At 40.1% G+C, this 17931-nt stretch overlaps 1 protein-coding gene across 4 annotated transcripts in view; it reads left to right on the top strand.

Moving 5' to 3' along the window:
* LOC139456398 (calcium/calmodulin-dependent protein kinase kinase 1-like) overlaps positions 1–17931 on the top strand; it is a 160170-nt gene that overhangs the window by 83613 nt on the left and 58626 nt on the right. The window contains exon 1 of one of the 4 annotated variants that reach the window (XM_071238093.1): positions 15733–15805. The exons of the other annotated variants lie outside the window; for them this stretch is intronic. Coding sequence (XP_071094194.1) covers positions 15747–15805 — 59 coding nt within the window. The 5' untranslated portion in view covers positions 15733–15746. Of the gene's footprint in view, positions 1–15732; positions 15806–17931 lie in introns of those variants that run through there. 4 annotated transcript variants of the gene reach the window in all.

Below are 17931 nucleotides of genomic sequence, written 5' to 3'. Positions count from 1 at the left end.
GACTACAGGAAACCAAGATATAATCGCCGTGGAAGATCAAGCGCCAGAGGGGAAAGAGAATTCTGACTTAATTACAACCCCCTCTGACGTTATAGACCCCATCGACTTGGTTACGTCTATGGATTGCAATTTAAGCATGCTGTTTTTCAATATAACGCCGACTCTGGGCCCAGTGGGAGGGCGCCTTCTGTCATACGCGGAAAATTGGAAGCAGGTTATGCCTGACCACTGGATTCTAGACGTTGTGGCTCAAAGCTACAAGCTACAATTCAGGAAATATCCGAGCCTGAAAATACTAACTGGTGCCAAGTTAGCAGCTGCAGAATTGGCCGTCAGGATGCTACTAAAGAAGCGAGCCATTTGGGAACTAAAGGAGTCTCCAACAACACCAAAGGTTTTTACTCCCCAATCTTTTTAGTCACAATGAAAAATACAACAGAGATGAGGATGATTATAGATCTAAAGACCCTCAACAAGAGATATCTGGTGCTGCCTCCAAAATTCCAGATGAAGTCCATACAGAAATGAAGAAGGGAGACTGGCTTATCAGCCTAGATCTTACAGATGCATATCTTCACATCCCAAAACACCCATCATCTCGGAAATACCCATGCTTCGCAATCAATGGCCGACGCTACAAATTCCAAGTCCTACCATTTTGAAGAGCAACAGCACCTTGGCTATTCACCAGGATTACTGTGCCAGTCATCAAGTTGCTCATCTCCAGCTAGTTCAAATCCATGGTTATCTGGATGACTTCTTGGCGGCAGACCAATGGAAAGATCAGCTACATCAGAACATGATATTCTTGGTCCAGCTTATGACTAAGGTTTCCTAGTTAACCCAGCCAAGTCAGAGATCACTCCAGTCCAAGACATTATATACATCGGAGTAAGATTCCAGGTAGACAAGGGATATCTATGTCCACCAGAGGATAGATTCAACAAGACAATAAAGATGATCCAATCAATCTCAAGTCAACCCAGCAAATCGCTGACGTGGTGGATGTCATGCTAAGCAACTTGACATCTCTACAGGATATGACCTTCAGAGACAGGCTAAGGCTACGTCCAGGGTATGGTTCCTCAGACTACTAAAGCTACTAATGGAGGAACCCATACAGTTACCACTTCATGGAGATCTGCTACACCAGTCCAGGTCCAGCATATTCCACGAAAATGTGCCCAGCCTACATCTAACCACTTGGAAGTTATCATACAGAAGATGCAAACATCTAGATACTCTGAGCATGCCTCGAAAGCTGTGGCAAGATCATGGCAACCTTCATCCTCCCATTTATATAACAACAGATTGGACAATTTTGTCCAGTGAAGATGACAAGGAATTATTGATAATGCTGTATCAATCCCTATGATAGCGGACTTCCTTCTTCATCTACGGGACACAGGACAATAGAAGGTTATAGATCAGCCCTTCATTCTGTACTTCAACATGATAGATTATCTATCGGAAACCATCCCATCCTCAACAGATTAATGAAACCATTTCTAGAGTTTCGGAGTTACATGACTTAGACTTTTCTAGTCTTACCCATGATCAACATTGGATTTCTATAACTATAAGATCACTCACAGAATTTGAAGCCTTGAACCAAGCTACCACAATGGGAACATTGCATCATAGACACTATACAATCCCTGCATTAGGACAAACAGTGGAGCAACTAGACAGACTCATATGTTCCATCTGAGCACTCAAGTTCTATCTCTCGGCTACAGACCCACGAAGATGCCATCGAAGGAGACTCTTTCTACCCTGTAAGACAAACTCGAACAAGGATAACACCAAGGCTACTTTAGCAGGATGGATGAAGGCCACAGTTGCACAAAGTTATACACAGGCTCAGAATTCCACGCTACGCCTTGGAACCTTCTCAGCTCAGGAAATAAGAGCCCTAGCCACGAGTCTCAGTAGAACAAGAAGTTTACAGCTGCCAGTGGGCCTCACACAACACCTTCACCAGCTTTTACTGACGTGACGTGCAGCCGGACCTAGAGGGCATGTATTTCCTTGGTCTGGTGGTCACGGTCCAAACTATCGTCTGACAATAGTTTTCACCCCTTCTATTGAAAAAAAAGGAGGGGGGGGAGGATCTGACACCAGCAGTATCAGAGTAAGTAAGTACACCCTTGATTACTTTGCTTATTAGGTGTAGGATGGATAAGAAGCACCTTAAATGTCATCTATTATAATTAACCGGAAGTGACATCATTACTGGAAGTGATAGTGGAACCAGAAGTGACGTCAGCACAAGGAATAACTGAGCAAAGTCCTTCTAACCAGGAAATGACATCTTTGGGGTGGAAATAGACCTAAAGAGACATCATTACCAAAAGGGGAATTTACACACCGGAAGTGAAGTCATAACCGGAAGTGATATCAGAAATAGAAGTGACGTAATTGCCGGTATTATAGGTTACTAATCCAGGTTTATTATGGCCAAAGTCAGCAAATATAACGGTAAGTCTAGCGATAATATGACATATTTGATGGCTTATTGACATAGTTTTCTGATTTTCAAGTCCTCAAGGGGAATTTCAGAGGAAATTTTCTCAAGTAGGATGAGAATCAGTAAATAATGGATTGCAGAAGAGGATTGCTGTCAATTACACTGGGAGTAACTAGAAGCAGATCTCACCGGAGTCCCTCTGGAATATTCTGGCAGATATGTAACAGAGGAAGACATTTCGGAAGAATTATCAAACAATAGTTATCATTGTTAATAATTCTAAGAATACTACCCCTATTACGTTCGAATTACTCCCTCCCACCTCACCAATTCATCTACCTCCAGTAGGAGATGAGGGAAAAAAAGTGATATGGCCGCCATTGCGATGTCACGGCATGGTTAGTTATGAGACTACTTTGCGGCAACACATTGTGTTTAACTGACACTGAAGAGGACGTCTGTTGAAAATCTGAAAATTTTAGTTTGTGTGATTGAAGCCCGAATACAGGATTTAGGGCAGATATGTAATAGAGGTAATATTCTTAGAATTATTAACAATGATAACTATTGTTTGGTATGTCTTGCAGACATCCACCTTTCACTATACATAGTGCTGATATTTACCCTCTGCTTAATATGGTGCTGGTTATTACCATCTCTGGTATAAACTATGTTAATATTAACCATCTACTATATTGCTCATATTTGCACATGTCACATTTTGATAATACTTGCCATGTATGTATATTTTACAAACTTGTCTATCGTACCTCCATATATTACATTTACATTTAACTAATATTTACCATCTACCATTTGTCTGGCTGATGTTAGCCATTTCCTGCACATCTTACTGATACTTATCCTCTCTTTGACATATTATTTACCCACTGCTTAAATTGTGGAGATTTATCTGTAGTATATACTATGTTGGTATTAATCTTATGTACTCCACCATTCAAGATATAAATAACATAATATAAGATAGCTACATGATAAATCGCAAAGAACAATAAAGAACAAAGTGTAGTTTATTCCACAATAAAACATTGTTCTATCATGACATCATTTCTGGAGATTCGAACTTGCGCTTGCAACTTGATGGCATTGTATGTTTGAAGATGTTATTTTGAGAGTTATAAACAAATCCCACTCATCATTTTTATCTTAAATACAGGTCAGATTCTGTAGTTCAGGCATGTATCATGGTGTAACATTTATACTAAGTTATCCTATAATATTTAGATCCACATCAAGTGCTTTTATGAGTTATCATGGTGTAATATTTATACATCATTTCATATAATAGTTTAGCAAGTAATACTTGTCATTAGGTAAAATGCACATATAAAATATCAGTAGTTTCAGTTATAGCTTTTTAGACAGATGATAGCCGAAGGTAATGGGAGCACATCTTCTAGACATACTATTCAATAAAACAAGGGTTACGTCTACATAGTTTAAATGATTTGAAGCTTTTAGATAAATGCTAGCCTAAGGTATCAAGATCCCATCTCCCAGACAAAAGATATGTCTACATAGTCTTACAGATTACCTTGAACTATTTTATTTAAGTAAATCTGTCATCACCTATATTAGAATAACATTCAGCAGACTCATTAAGGATTAGCCTCCATACAAGCACGTTTATAGGGCATTAAGGATTAGCCCCCACACAAGCTCGTCTATAGTGTCAGCTTAATCTCTTTCAAAGCATCCAGTAAATATGTCAACAAGATTAGCGCCAGTCCAACAGGATTAACAGGATTAAGTATTCCCCTCTGTCTAGCCATTCATTTAGCATAGGGCACAACCAATCGTGTATCAACCAATCACATTCCTTTTTATTGTTCAAATTTTTGTTAAATACATTCTGTAGCAACATGATAGGGCAGAGAAGGGGTTTGACTCTCTTACCAATCAGACCTCTCTCCCACAGCCCAGAGTGTTGTACCGACTCTCTGTGGCACCCTCAGTTATTTTCTAAGTATATTGTAAATTGTTCTTGTAAATAAAATATTGATTAGTCTCCTGTGACTCCGGCTCTTTGCTGACTAATTCCCCAAGAAAACCAGCACACCATTTGGAAGGTATTGTTCACCCAGAACAGTTCCATGATACATGCATCACAAAATGTGCATATTGCAGAATGATATTTCATGAGGCTACAAATGTTGTCTGAGTGTGAACATCATTCCTGTGCTACCTTGGAAACAGAATGTGTCATACACAACAGAATGTTGATGGCATCCATTAGTACAACCAGTCCAGGTGTGTGTTAATTTGACTCCCTCAACCGGCAACTGACGAAGAGTTATATGCCAGTCCTGGGCTCATGCTGTAAGTTAAGATGGGAATACAGAGATTAGATTTCATTTGTCTATGTGCCTTCCGAGATAAAATACAACATATGATATTTGCCTTTTTGCCTTGCCTTGCCTTGCCTGTGATAATGTTACTGCATACACCTTTTGCCTGTATTCCTTCCATGAGATGATATACCAATTCGATATGCCTTCTGTGAGATGATACACAGTGCCCCTTGCTTTTGTGCCCTTCAGTATAGTGCTAACTTAGTTACAGCTTGCAGTAATGCATGGTAGACCTGAAGTAGCAGTTTAATCCTAGTACTCTACTTTTTAGTTATTAAAATGTGTTCATTGTAAAAATCTGGGCTAATGTTTGTAATGTATTTCATAAAAAAAATTCTCCAAATTTCATTCAATATTGTACAGTAATTTCGGTGAAATCATATGTGAAGTGATCGGTAGATCATACAACTCGCCGTCAGTTATAGCAACCATGGTCAGATTACTGCAATTGATGCCTTGAAGCAAACTCTTATTGACAGAGAATAGATGCATATATCATATATGCCATACCTTGACTCGTTAAAGGTCATATTTGTGGCAGTTTGACTTTTTTCTGTCAACATAAAGTTTTCATAATTGGAATACATGTCACGCGAGAAGTCCCTACGGTGACTGGTCAAATTGTTCCATTTGTAAAAAATATCATGCAATAGTATTTATATAAATTTTGAAAGCTACAGCAAAAATAACGCAATATTTGGATATATTATTCCTGATAAAATAATAATTTCAGATAAAATTTCATTCGACTGTTGCAGTTTGAAGTTGTATCATTGGGTACTTTTTAACTGAATCACCGGTAGATTGGTAAAAAACATGTGTACAGCTGATTGCTATTTCTGGCTTAGCTTATAAGAAAATACACACAGCAATCATAATCTCTGCTTTTAAAGCAATGCCTTGGAAATACAATTTAGATGGTAAATCATCATGTCTTGTGATGTTTTAAATCAAATTTCATATAATTCATGCGAATCCTCTACCTCTATTACATCTTTGCCATAAATCCAGTTTTTTGCCTTAGTCACACTATTTAAATTATCAGATTTTCAACAGACGTCCTCTTCACTGTCAATTACACACAATACGTTGTTCCAAATATAGCAACCCAAGCTTTGACGTGCGTAATTGCGGGATACCTCATTTCTTTCCTGTGTGTGCTGGAGTCAACACCTATTGTAATAGTTGTAACGATCTAGCACTTGGTTAAAGTCACATTAATCTAAGATTGTTCAATAGTTTTCTTAAAACAGACATATTAAATCAATATTAAAGCTGCAAATTTTGGTGGCGATCGTACTCATGTTAGTATAAAGCTGGTATGAGGTGTTTGTGAGGTCGTCATGGAGTTTCCCTCTCCTCCTACTTGCAAGAAGTGTGGCCATTTTATGTTCACAGTAGATCCTCACAGCAACTACTGGCAATGCAGAGAGGCCAAATGCATGGAAGAGGCAAGATTCGATCAGTGCTCTGTCTAAGAAGGCCTTCACCAAGCTAGCAGAAGCCTTAACTAAGGCTAGAAGATGAGAAGCAGCTAAGAAGAAAGTCAACGTCATCGCAGCTATTGACACTGACTTAGCCTCTGTCTCTGTCTCAGCGCCTTTGCCACCTACTACGGCAAATGAATCATCTCCTGCGTTCTCTATGAACAACTCTTCAAATTAACAACAAAAGGAGATGATGGAGTTGATGTTTGAGTCACGCTTATCAGCTATAACTCAGGACATGGAGATGCTTCAGAAGAAGCAGACAGTATTGGCTAAGAAGAGTCCTAAGAAGAGGCCGCATGTGGGACAGCCATCTGTTTATACCACAGCAATGGCCATAGGGCCTGCCCCAGACGATCATACCACCCAGCCAGGTAGAAGCTCTCAAGCTTTACCCTCCCGTGAAACTAGGTATCTAGATCTCCGCTTGGGTTCCGTGAGGGTACTGCAAAGCCATACTCCCCAGCTAAGACACTGAACGGTCACCGCACAGACTCCACGGTAGCCCAGCATCACTTCAACCGTATGGTTGCCATCAACCGACGGTACACAGGCCGATGTCGGACTGCATGGGACCGTCAAACCGACCGAGCCGAAGATTACATAATGGGACAGGCTATCACGTTGATGGCCGTCATTGACCATCATTTCCGTACAGGTTCCGTTATACATGGGCAGTCGTCACAAGCCGCACAGACTTACTCATAGCGGAATCCTGGACACCAGCGAATGAGGAACTGCACAGGGAACACATTGATTGTATGGATTATGACGAACATCCAACCCTACCAGGAATATATAGGACCTATATGAGGAGGTTAATCAGTCTGACAATTCACCTCAGCGATTATACAGAGGGATACAGCTTTGTGGAACTCATTGAGGAGTTATATCACCTTATGCCTGTACTCCAACCTCCAATGGCAGAAAATTCACCACCTAATGGGGCCTTTAGACAGGATGGCGACCTTTGTGCCTCCTGCGTGCGACCATAACATTTGCCAGGTCGTCGTTGGAGGCCCAGGTCGTTCCAAGGTGGTACACAGGAGGTTCAAACACCGCCATGGACGCCATGGTCTCCGTGAATGTTTGAACATGTTCAAAACAGTCGCATAAAGGTCGCCGAGGAGGCTGGTTGCTCAAAGGTGGCTCAAAGGAGGCAGAAGGGAGGCACAAGCATTGCTGTTGTTGCAGAATGAAGACACAGTGGTCCTCAAATGGTAACCAGGTAAAAGATGCATTCTGTTGCATATTTTTCCCGTCAATCTGGGCGATGCTTCTGTCTGCCTTGTGCCTCCTTTGGGCGACCAACAGCATGCATTGAACGATGACTGTGGCGACCGCTGTGCCTCCATTTGGTGACCATGGGAACCCTTGAGACACCATGGCAATGCTTCTGCCTCCTTTGAGCTACCTGTAATGCCTCCACAGTTTGCCTATTAATGGAGAGCGTGTACCTGCAGTGTTTCACTGTGGTTGCAGACGCTGAACAACTCGAGCAGTTACTGCTGAACAACGGCTGGAACTGTTACATAGATACATGATTTTCCCTTTTTGATCGCTCAAAGGTGGCACAAAGGTCGCAGCTCTTTGTAAAGGGGGCTTGAAATGCCGGAATATGGAGGATGTCATGCTCCAACATCATTTCAACATATCCACCAGACATTGCCGTGGCCAAGTTATGCAGGCAAGGTGGTGGATCAGGCGTCTACTCAAGCTCAGTCATGATGACTGGCTACCCTTACCTCCATTGAAGCGGAAGTTGTATAAAACACATGACTCTCCACTTCCGGATCATCAAGTTTTGGGCAAAGATTTTATGAAGCTAGTACGCAGCCCTAATACTGAAGTCATGTTACCTGCTTCCCGGATCAAAGACTTGTCTATGGCGTCAAGACATTCAATGGACATTGGCGCATATATCAACTGGTTTGTTGCCGGAATCAGGCACATCATTCCACCGTTGCAGACATCATATGACAGCATATCTGGAAAGACTCCTATGACTATTAGGACGGATCAGGTCGGACTCTTCCACAGACTGCTAGACACCATAGTCAGAATGCTGGAAGACTTACTCTCCACCCAAGTCTGGATGTCTTCACAGCTACTCTGGGTTACCACAGACTACATTTCTCTCTGTGTCTTCCTTGAGATGATATACCACAGACTACATTTCTCTCTGTGTCTTCCTTGAGATGATATACCACAGACTACATTTCTCTCTGAGACTTCCCTGAAATTATATACTACAGACTACATTTCTCTCTGAGACTTCCCTGAAATTATATACTACAGACAACATTTCTCTCTGAGACTTCCCGGAAATTATATACTACAGACTACATTTCTCTCTGAGACTTCCCTGAAATTATATACTACAGACTACATTTCTCTCTGAGACTTCCCTGAAATTCTATACTACAGACAACATTTCTCTCTGAGACTTCCCTGAAATTATATACTACAGACAACATTTCTCTCTGAGACTTCCCTGAAATTATATACTACAGACAACATTTCTCTCTGTGTCTTCCCTGAGATGATATACCACAGACTACATTTGTTTCCATGTCTTCCCTGAGATGATATACCACAGACTACATTTGTTTCCATGTCTTCCTTGAGATGATATACCACAGACTACATTTGTTTCCATGTCTTCCCTGAAATTATATACTACAGACAACATTTCTCTCTGAGACTTCCCTGAAATTATATACTACAGACTACATTTCTCTCTGAGACTTCCCTGAAATTATATACTACAGACTACATTTCTCTCTTTGTCTTCCTTGAGATGATATACCACAGACTACATTTCTCTCTGAGACTTCCCTGAAATTATATACTACAGACTACATTTCTCTCTGAGACTTCCCTGAAATTATATACTACAGACAACATTTCTCTGTGTCTTCCTTGAGATGATATACCACAGACTACATTTCTCTCTGAGACTTCCCTGAAATTATATACTACAGACTACATTTCTCTCTGAGACTTCCCGGAAATTATATACTACAGACAACATTTCTCTCTGTCTTCCTTGAGATGATATACCACAGACTATATTTCTCTCTGAGACTTCCCTGAAATTATATACTACAGACAACATTTCTCTCTGTCTTCCTTGAGATGATATACCACAGACTACATTTCTCTCTGTGTCTTCCCTGAGATGATATACCACAGACTACATTTCTCTCTGTGTCTTCCCTGAGATGATATACCACAGACTACATTTGTTTCCATGTCTTCCCTGAGATGATATACCACAGACTACATTTGTTTCCATGTCTTCCTTGAGATGATATACTGCAGACTACATTTGTTTCCATGTCTTCCCTGAGATGATATACCACAGACTACATTTGGTTCCATGTCTTCCTTGAGATGATATACCACAGACTACATTTCTCTCTGTCTTCCCTGAGATGATATACTGCAGACTACATTTGTTTCCATGTCTTCCCTGAGATGATATACCACAGACTACATTTCTCTCTGTGTCTTCCCTGAGATGATATACTGCAGACTACATTTGTCTCCATGTCTTCCCTGAGATGATATACTGCAGACTACATTTGTCTCCATGTCTCCCCTGAGATGATATACTGCAGACTACATTTGTTTCCATGTCTTCCCTGAGATGATATACCACAGACTACATTTGTCTCCATGTCTTCCCTGAGATGATATACTACAAACTACATTTGTCTCCATGTCTTCCCTGAGATGATATACTACAAACTACATTTGTCTCCATGTCTTCCCTGAGATGATTTACTTAATAACAAACTACATTTGTTTCCATGTCTTCCCTGAGATGATATACTACAAAAATACATTTGTCTCCATGTCTTCCCTGAGATGATATACTACAGAATTCATTTATCTATATGCCTCAGATAGAAGTGTGAAGTTGATGCCAGTGACATTTAGAGCTATTCATTAGTCACTAGGTGAGTGGGAGTACCCCCAACTGTGTAGTGTACTGTGGATGTAGCAGTAGTCCAACCAGCTGTATGTGGATGTGAAATATATCGACCCTAAAGTAGCCGCTCTCAAGATAAAATCATCGACAATTGAGTGTTGCATGTAGAAGTCACAGAGGTCAAAATTTGATTTATTATCCAATGTAATACTGAACCATTAAATTACAAAAACAGTGCAGAAATTGATGCTCATTGGAACACAACTACTGTTGATGGCATACCTGTACAGGTGTCATGTACAGGTGAGAGAGGCTGTCTGTGTGTGAGTGAATGTGCAGGCAACTACTGTACTGTACAGGTGTCATGTACAGGTGAGAGAGGCTGTCTGTGTGTGAGTGAATGTGCAGACAACTACTGTACTGTACAGGTGTCATGTACAGGTGAGAGAGGCTGTCTGTGTGTGAGTGAATGTGCAGACAACCACTGTACTGTACAGGTGTCACGTACAGGTGAGAGAGGCTGTCTGTGTGTGAGTGAATGTGCAGACAACTACTGTACTGGACAGGTGTCATGTACAGGTGAGAGAGGCTGTCTGTGTGTGAGTGAATGTGCAGACAACTACTGTACTGTACAGGTGTCATGTACAGGTGAGAGAGGCTGTCTGTGTGTGAGTGAATGTGCAGACAACTACTGTACTGTACAGGTGTCATGTACAGGTGAGAGAGGCTGTCTGTGTGTGAGTGAATGTGCTGACAACTACTGTACTGTACAGGTGTCATGTACAGGTGAGAGTGGCTGTGTGTGTGTACTGTACTGTACAGATGTCATATATACATCTTTCCAATGTTCATTCTTGTGAGCTTACAGCATTCTTGGGCAGAAACTCCTCTCTGTAACAGGACATCAGAAATATAGATATGATCTCTCCCCCCTCCCCACAAGAAAGAACTATTGATGAATATTAGATGTAATCCAGTGTTTTAGAGGTGATCCTCAAGATGCAATAGGAATTACTAGCTTCGGTCATCCCAACTTGTTTTGCTTAAAGACACCATTGACTGGCTCAAGTACGTCACTCTGTCCCTGAACCTTTTAAGAAGCCTGTTTTTGCTTAATCTATTATGTCACCGGAGCCAAGGAACTGAGCACAGTCATTGATGAGGTAAATTGGAATAATAAGGAGAAATTTTAGGCTTTCATTATTAACCTGACGTCAAAGGTTTATAGGCAAACCTGCCTATACTCCCAGAGATCACTGGGATCATTCTAAAAGAAGATGTCACTCCCTGATGAGATCCTATGCACCCTTGCCTAGAAGGACAGGTCATCTCAGCCTTACCCTAACGACTCCAGAGACAACACCGAGGCTATTTACTCGGATGACCACCCTGATAATAGGGTTTATCTTTGTCTGCTCAGACTCCATGGCGACATAATGTTTTTCTATTGGTAGACCAAGACGTGGTGGAACTCCAACAGAACACCATATTTCTGACACAGTTGCTCTCATACCTAGGGTTTCTCAGAGGGCTGAGGGGCTTAAGGCTTCAGTTACGCCCTTTGCAAACTTGGATGAACACCACAAGATCTTTCAAGCTGGAGGAATTGGTACAACCTCCATCCAACAAGATACTGAACCTGGATTTGTTGCTCATTCAAAGCAACTTAATGACAGACATTCTTGTTCGGATTGGCAGACTCAATCATCTGCAGAAGCTCACCACATTCCAGGGAAATTCAACATCTTGGCAGATTGTTTTTCCTAGAGGAACAATGTGATTCCCACAGAATGGTTCCTTCATCCTGATGTATTTCAGTGGATTAACAGCAACCACTGACATTCCTCATCTTGACATTTTTCACTGTTCACTTACGCTTTCCCACCATGGTCTCTTCTAGATGAAAAGATGCATGCCTCCGGTTTCTCAGAGTGGCATGCTTTTTACCAAAAGTGACATCATCACTACTGGATGTGATGTTAAAGTACCGGAAGTGAGATCACAGAAATGCCAATATTATGTGTTTTCATGGAAAATGTCATGTATAGTGCATCCATTATCCATTTCTCTTTGTGTCTATAATCAAGGCTGTCAGCTATCTGGGGGTGCTAGATACCAGATCTCGCCTTTTCTTTTTGTTAATTCTGGCTATGATGTAATACGGGGGGTGTTCATTAAAGATTTCCCCTGACCCACTTCCGATGGACCTAGTGAAATGAAACTTGGCATAGGTCTTTCTCCACATAGGAACCACCAACAGTTACACACTTCTCCCATCGTTTTATGCAACTATGGAGACCTCGCTTGTAAAAGCCCTCATTTTGCGTCTCAAACCAGGACTTGACTTCAGAAATCAGTGTTTCATCATCTGTGAAACGTTTTCCCTTTAAAAAGCATAAAAAGCCTCTGTAATTGTGGTACCCTTTGCCAAGAAATCCATCATCACTACTCCGTGCTGGTTCCAAAACACCATGAGCATGACCTTGCCTGCAGAGGGTTGGACACGTGCCTTCTTTTGGAGTGGTGACTCCACATGCTTCCATTGCATTGACTGAACTTTAGTCTCAGGATCATAGTGATGGACCCATGTTTCATCCTGTGTGATAAGTCTGTCAAAAAAGTTTGCCTGTTTTTTTTGGCACATGTCCAAAAGATCCTTTGAGCAATGGACTCATTCCTGCTTTTGGAAAGGTGTGAGCAACCTGGGAATCCATCGTGCAGACACCTTATGCATGTTCAAATTGTCATGGATGATTTTTTCCACAGACCCTACACTGATCTTGACATCTTGTGCTAACTGGCGAACAGTTATACGTCAGTCTGCCAAAATGGCGGTCTCCACTTGATGGATAGTGTCCTCATCAATGGCTGAATGGGAGCGACCAGGAATGGCAGCTGTTTCCACAGATGTCCGACCACACTTGAACTGGCGATGCCAGTGTTTAACAACGTCATATGATGGGGCATCTTCCCCATAAGTTGATTTCATTTCATCAAAAGTTTTTTTTGGTGTGGGACCTTTCAAATATAAAAACCTAATCACTGCTCGCTATTCTACTGGCTCCATTGTTACACCCTACTCGATCATAACACCTGTAAAAGTGGTAAGATTAATAGTTCGGTGCTGCAAATTCAGACATAACCCATAGATACATGTATCATTACACATGTGAAATTTCAACCAAATATGATAACCCTAAGTGGTTTAGGGGAAATCTTTATTGAACACCCCTCGTAGAAGTAAGTTATTTTAAAAGGAATTATCGGACAATAGTTTTCATTGTGTATATTTCTAGGAATACTACATCTATTACATCAGGAGTAGTCCCACCCACTCCCCCAATTCATCTGCATCTAGGATGTTGGTTACTGGAATGAATTGAGGTATTCCTGCCATGCACTTGCGAAGGAAACAGGAAGCGTTTGGAGTGTGGTAGGGTGGTCCCCTAACACTATGGTAGATAACTGACAACGAAGAAGGCGTCTGTTGACAAAGTGGAGATTTTATTTTGTTATGACAGCCAAAATATAGGAATTATGGCTATGATGTAATAGAGGCAGTATTCTTAGAACTATACACAATGATAACTATTGTTTGATTTCTGTCAGTATTAATGGGTAACAGTTTCAATTACATCTACATCTCCAACCATGAGAAATATATGAGTTGATATCTGACTTACTTCAACTTTATTGTGGGAGTCAACACAATGCAAACTCAAAGTTTCATAATTATTCCTTATTTCAATTGACAACAGATTTATCCTTGTGAACATGAACATTAAAGTGTTGATCTTGACATCAATATGACAGCATTGATCTTGACCACTAAGCTATATGTAACAATTTACAGCAGGTGAGCTGCAGTGAACCATTTTTTCCCAATAATTTACCAAATATTGTGTTGAGTAATATTACACAATAGCTGTTAATCTAAGGCATCATATAATGACCAGGATCATTTTTCATTTTATAAATCAATTTATCTGAAAATGCTGTACTCCTGGAAAGAAATGAGTGCATGCACTCTCCAATACTAAAGCAGTTGCTTTACTCCAACACACAGATATTGAAGCTGAACATAACATGTTTGTTTTATAGTCATGAAACGTTTACTCTCATGATGCTTACGATGAAGTTCATTGATTGGAGGAAGCTTGCCAATATGAACCTGACCTGATTCCCAAACTGTGATTGGCTGAAACACATATGAAATTAATGGCAGCGATCATTAGAGTGTGATCATCAGTGGAAGTCTCAGCTGACCCAGAGTGACAAAAATCCATCACGTGGTAATTGATACTGGCAACAGTTACAGGAAGCTTGTGTTTGTGAGTGATAACTGATTGAGAGGCGCAGTTTGATTACTCACACGGGCAGCAGATAATATGTTTAAGGTGCACAATTCTAATCTCTGTCATTGAATACTAGACTTTAGTGATTTATTTCTTCAAAGTTCTGAATATCAGGCTTTTATTGATCAAGGGTATTTTCAGAAAGATCTGAATGACTATAAAGCAGTATTTATAGGCATTATGGAGACAAGCAAAACACAAAGATAAGAATGCTATTGAGGTTTCCATAGAGTAGTACTTGTAGCTTTATGAGTGTATCTCATTTCAAAGTTCACAAGATAGGTTAGCAAGATCTTGCTTCCATTTATCACAATGTCTGAAGAAATATGAGAAGTGGCTCCACTGAGAAGTATTTGCTTGTATTGTGGATGTGCCATGTGTGGTGGTGATGTTAATGCCAGGCTCCAAGTGGCATGTTCTTGTGACACAGATGTCTCTGCCTGGAGCGTGTTGCTGGAGGTGGTAACAACCAGTGGTAGTTCTGCTGCTGTTGCTGCTGCCACACTGAATGTGCTGCTAATGAGATCTGACTCCTATATGGTGATAATAGTCTTCACAATAACACTGATAGTGTGCTTCCTCAGTTTGGTCTGTGTGACAGGACAAAGGCTGTTGAGGGTGGCCTGCTGGCTGCAGTGAAGGGTCCATGTACATCTGCCCATTTGCTGGACACAGATTACAACTTTGCCTGGTCCAGTTATAGGGAAGGTGTTGTTAAAACCCAGGTTTCAGATATCCCAAATGTAATCTACTATTGATATTAATCAATAACCGCTGAGGTTACACAGTGCATCACTACTATTATAACCAGCATAGGTAGGCTTTAGTTTCCTCACTTCCTGTCGCTCTTGGAAATTGTTTTGTGTTGTTGATGTGTAGCTGCATGCTGTTATTCGTCAACTGCCGCTAAAGGCCCTCATGATCTGTGCTGCCTGCTGGTGGGTGATGTCCCAGAGGGAGGACCTGTGTTTGTGTGGAGGAGGTGCTCATTTCCGGGAGTAGAGCAGGACTGGGGCAGCTTTGTCTTGTGTAGAGGCTGAAGGTATCAGATACACACTGCTATGTGTCAGGACTCACCTGCCACTTGCCTCCAACTATTCTGACTGGATAACATCAACATCAGTGATGTGTAGGAACGGTTTCTGTACTGACTTTCTGTCAAGATTTACTTGTGCAATATGCAGGTAAGGTCATTATTTGATAAATAAGTATCAATGGTGATTTCTAGCGCAAATGAACCAAAACAATGATATTCCTTAAATGTACTCACAGAATTCTGATCTGACTTTAATCATGATGGCTAATGTTAACCATGTTTAAAAACACCATTCTTGCCAATTACTCCGATAGTTCTAAATGTATTCTTGTGCAGTTAGATATGCGTTTCGCGTGAACAATGACATATGTTCATTATTTTTCATTTTCTTGGAAGAAAATGTTTTCATTAAGTTGGCATTTGTGTATATGATCCAGGCAATAGAATGATGATCCAAATTGTTATTATGGCCACGACATCAGCCATATTGAAATGTCCCATTATTGAGTCATCTCATCATTTATCAATGTGGAATTCAGTCATTCAGTGAAAATGTTTATTTGATGAAGCATACAGTTAGATATTTGTGTATTTAAATATTTCATGCTTTTGCACATCTGAGAACAATTTCTGTTGGACGAACAAATCTATGATTAGTATCTAAGCAGTCAAAGATAGGAAATCCATTGCAATCATTTCACTTAGATCACTAATGTGAACGTAGAGTATGAACTGGATGTGCATTGCATCATGTATCCACTGCAGTCCCCTGTTCAGAACAAATAATTAATTATTACACACAAAATGCCTACTGTCCCAAATAGCAGTGTTCACTCCAATTTTTCTTTTAGCAGTACTAATTAATAGTGTTCCCTCACTATTGTGCCCTTTAATATAGTGCTAACTTGTCTGAGCGCGCAGTAAAGCATGGCTCGCAAAATTTATGTACACTTTTAATAAACTCAAGTTTTACACTGACACAATGTTTTTTTCCCAAACACAAAAAAACATGACCATCTGGTCACTGCAAGCACCTATCAACAAATCCGAACTAAAGTCTGCAATGTAGTCCTACTATTTTTAATATATACAGTAAATCTGCATAGTTTATATTACACCTGATAAAATAATAGTTGAAGACACTTTGCATCAAAATTCTTTAAAATCATATTATTGGGTAACTTTTGACTGAATCACCGGTACATTGGGAGACAATGTGTGTACAGCTGATTGGTATTTCTGGCTCAGTTTACAAGACAGTACACACATTATCTTAATCTCTGCATATAAAACAATGTCTTGCAAAACAGGAAATACAATTAAATAAATGGAAAATCCTCATGTCAACTGATATTTTATCTCAACATTTTCAATTTTTTATTAATCACATTTGTTATACCCGTTCATTCACCTGAATTTGCTGAAGGGATACTGTGCTTTCTTTAGCATAGCACTCAAGAAATCTTTTTTTACAATATGAATCATAAACAACTACCATATTCTAATCTTTTCTCAAACTCTGAAACATGCAGCATAGATTGTGTTAGGTTGGCAGAGAAAACATGTATACTGTTGTGATGGTCATCTATCCTCTACGAGTCCACCTCAGCTTAGTAAACCCACTGACCATCTATTATGCTCTGTTACTGTATTTCAATGTGCAATTAACATTGACTATAAAATGATATGTTATGGTATTTTGAAATATCATTTACTTTTTGTTTGACTTTTATGATCTTATTTGTAAATGATTTTATCTATGATGTGGCAAATATTCCAGAATATCTGGTTCCTGTGATCATATGTGGAATAATATTGAATCTGTGTGTCTGGTTCCTGTGATCATATGTGGAATAATATTGAATCTGTGTGTCTGGTTCCTGTGATCATATGTGGAATAATATTGAATCTGTGTGTCTGGTTCCTGTGATCATATGTGGAATAACATTGAATCTGTGTGTCTGGTTCCTGTGATCATATGTGGAATAGTATTGAATCTATGTGACTAATCATGATTCATTTTATTTTTCCAAGCATTATTTTATATCGATGCTGGAATCATAAGTCAACCAGTAGAAATATCCAATAGCCTAGTGTATTCAGACAGCCCATAGCCTAGTGTATTCAGACAGCCCATAGCCTAGTGTATTCAGACAGCCCATAGCCTAGTGTATTCATACAGACCATAGCCTAATGTATTCAGACAGACCATAGCCTAGTGTATTCAGACAGCCCATAGCCTATTGTATTCATACAGACCATAGCCTAGTGTAT

This window comes from Haliotis cracherodii, unplaced genomic scaffold (genome assembly GCF_022045235.1).
Source record: "Haliotis cracherodii isolate W230 unplaced genomic scaffold, xgHalCrac1.p SCAF_11, whole genome shotgun sequence".
Classification (NCBI taxonomy): domain Eukaryota; kingdom Metazoa; phylum Mollusca; class Gastropoda; order Lepetellida; family Haliotidae; genus Haliotis; species Haliotis cracherodii.
This window is presented reverse-complemented; position numbering and strand designations above follow the sequence as displayed.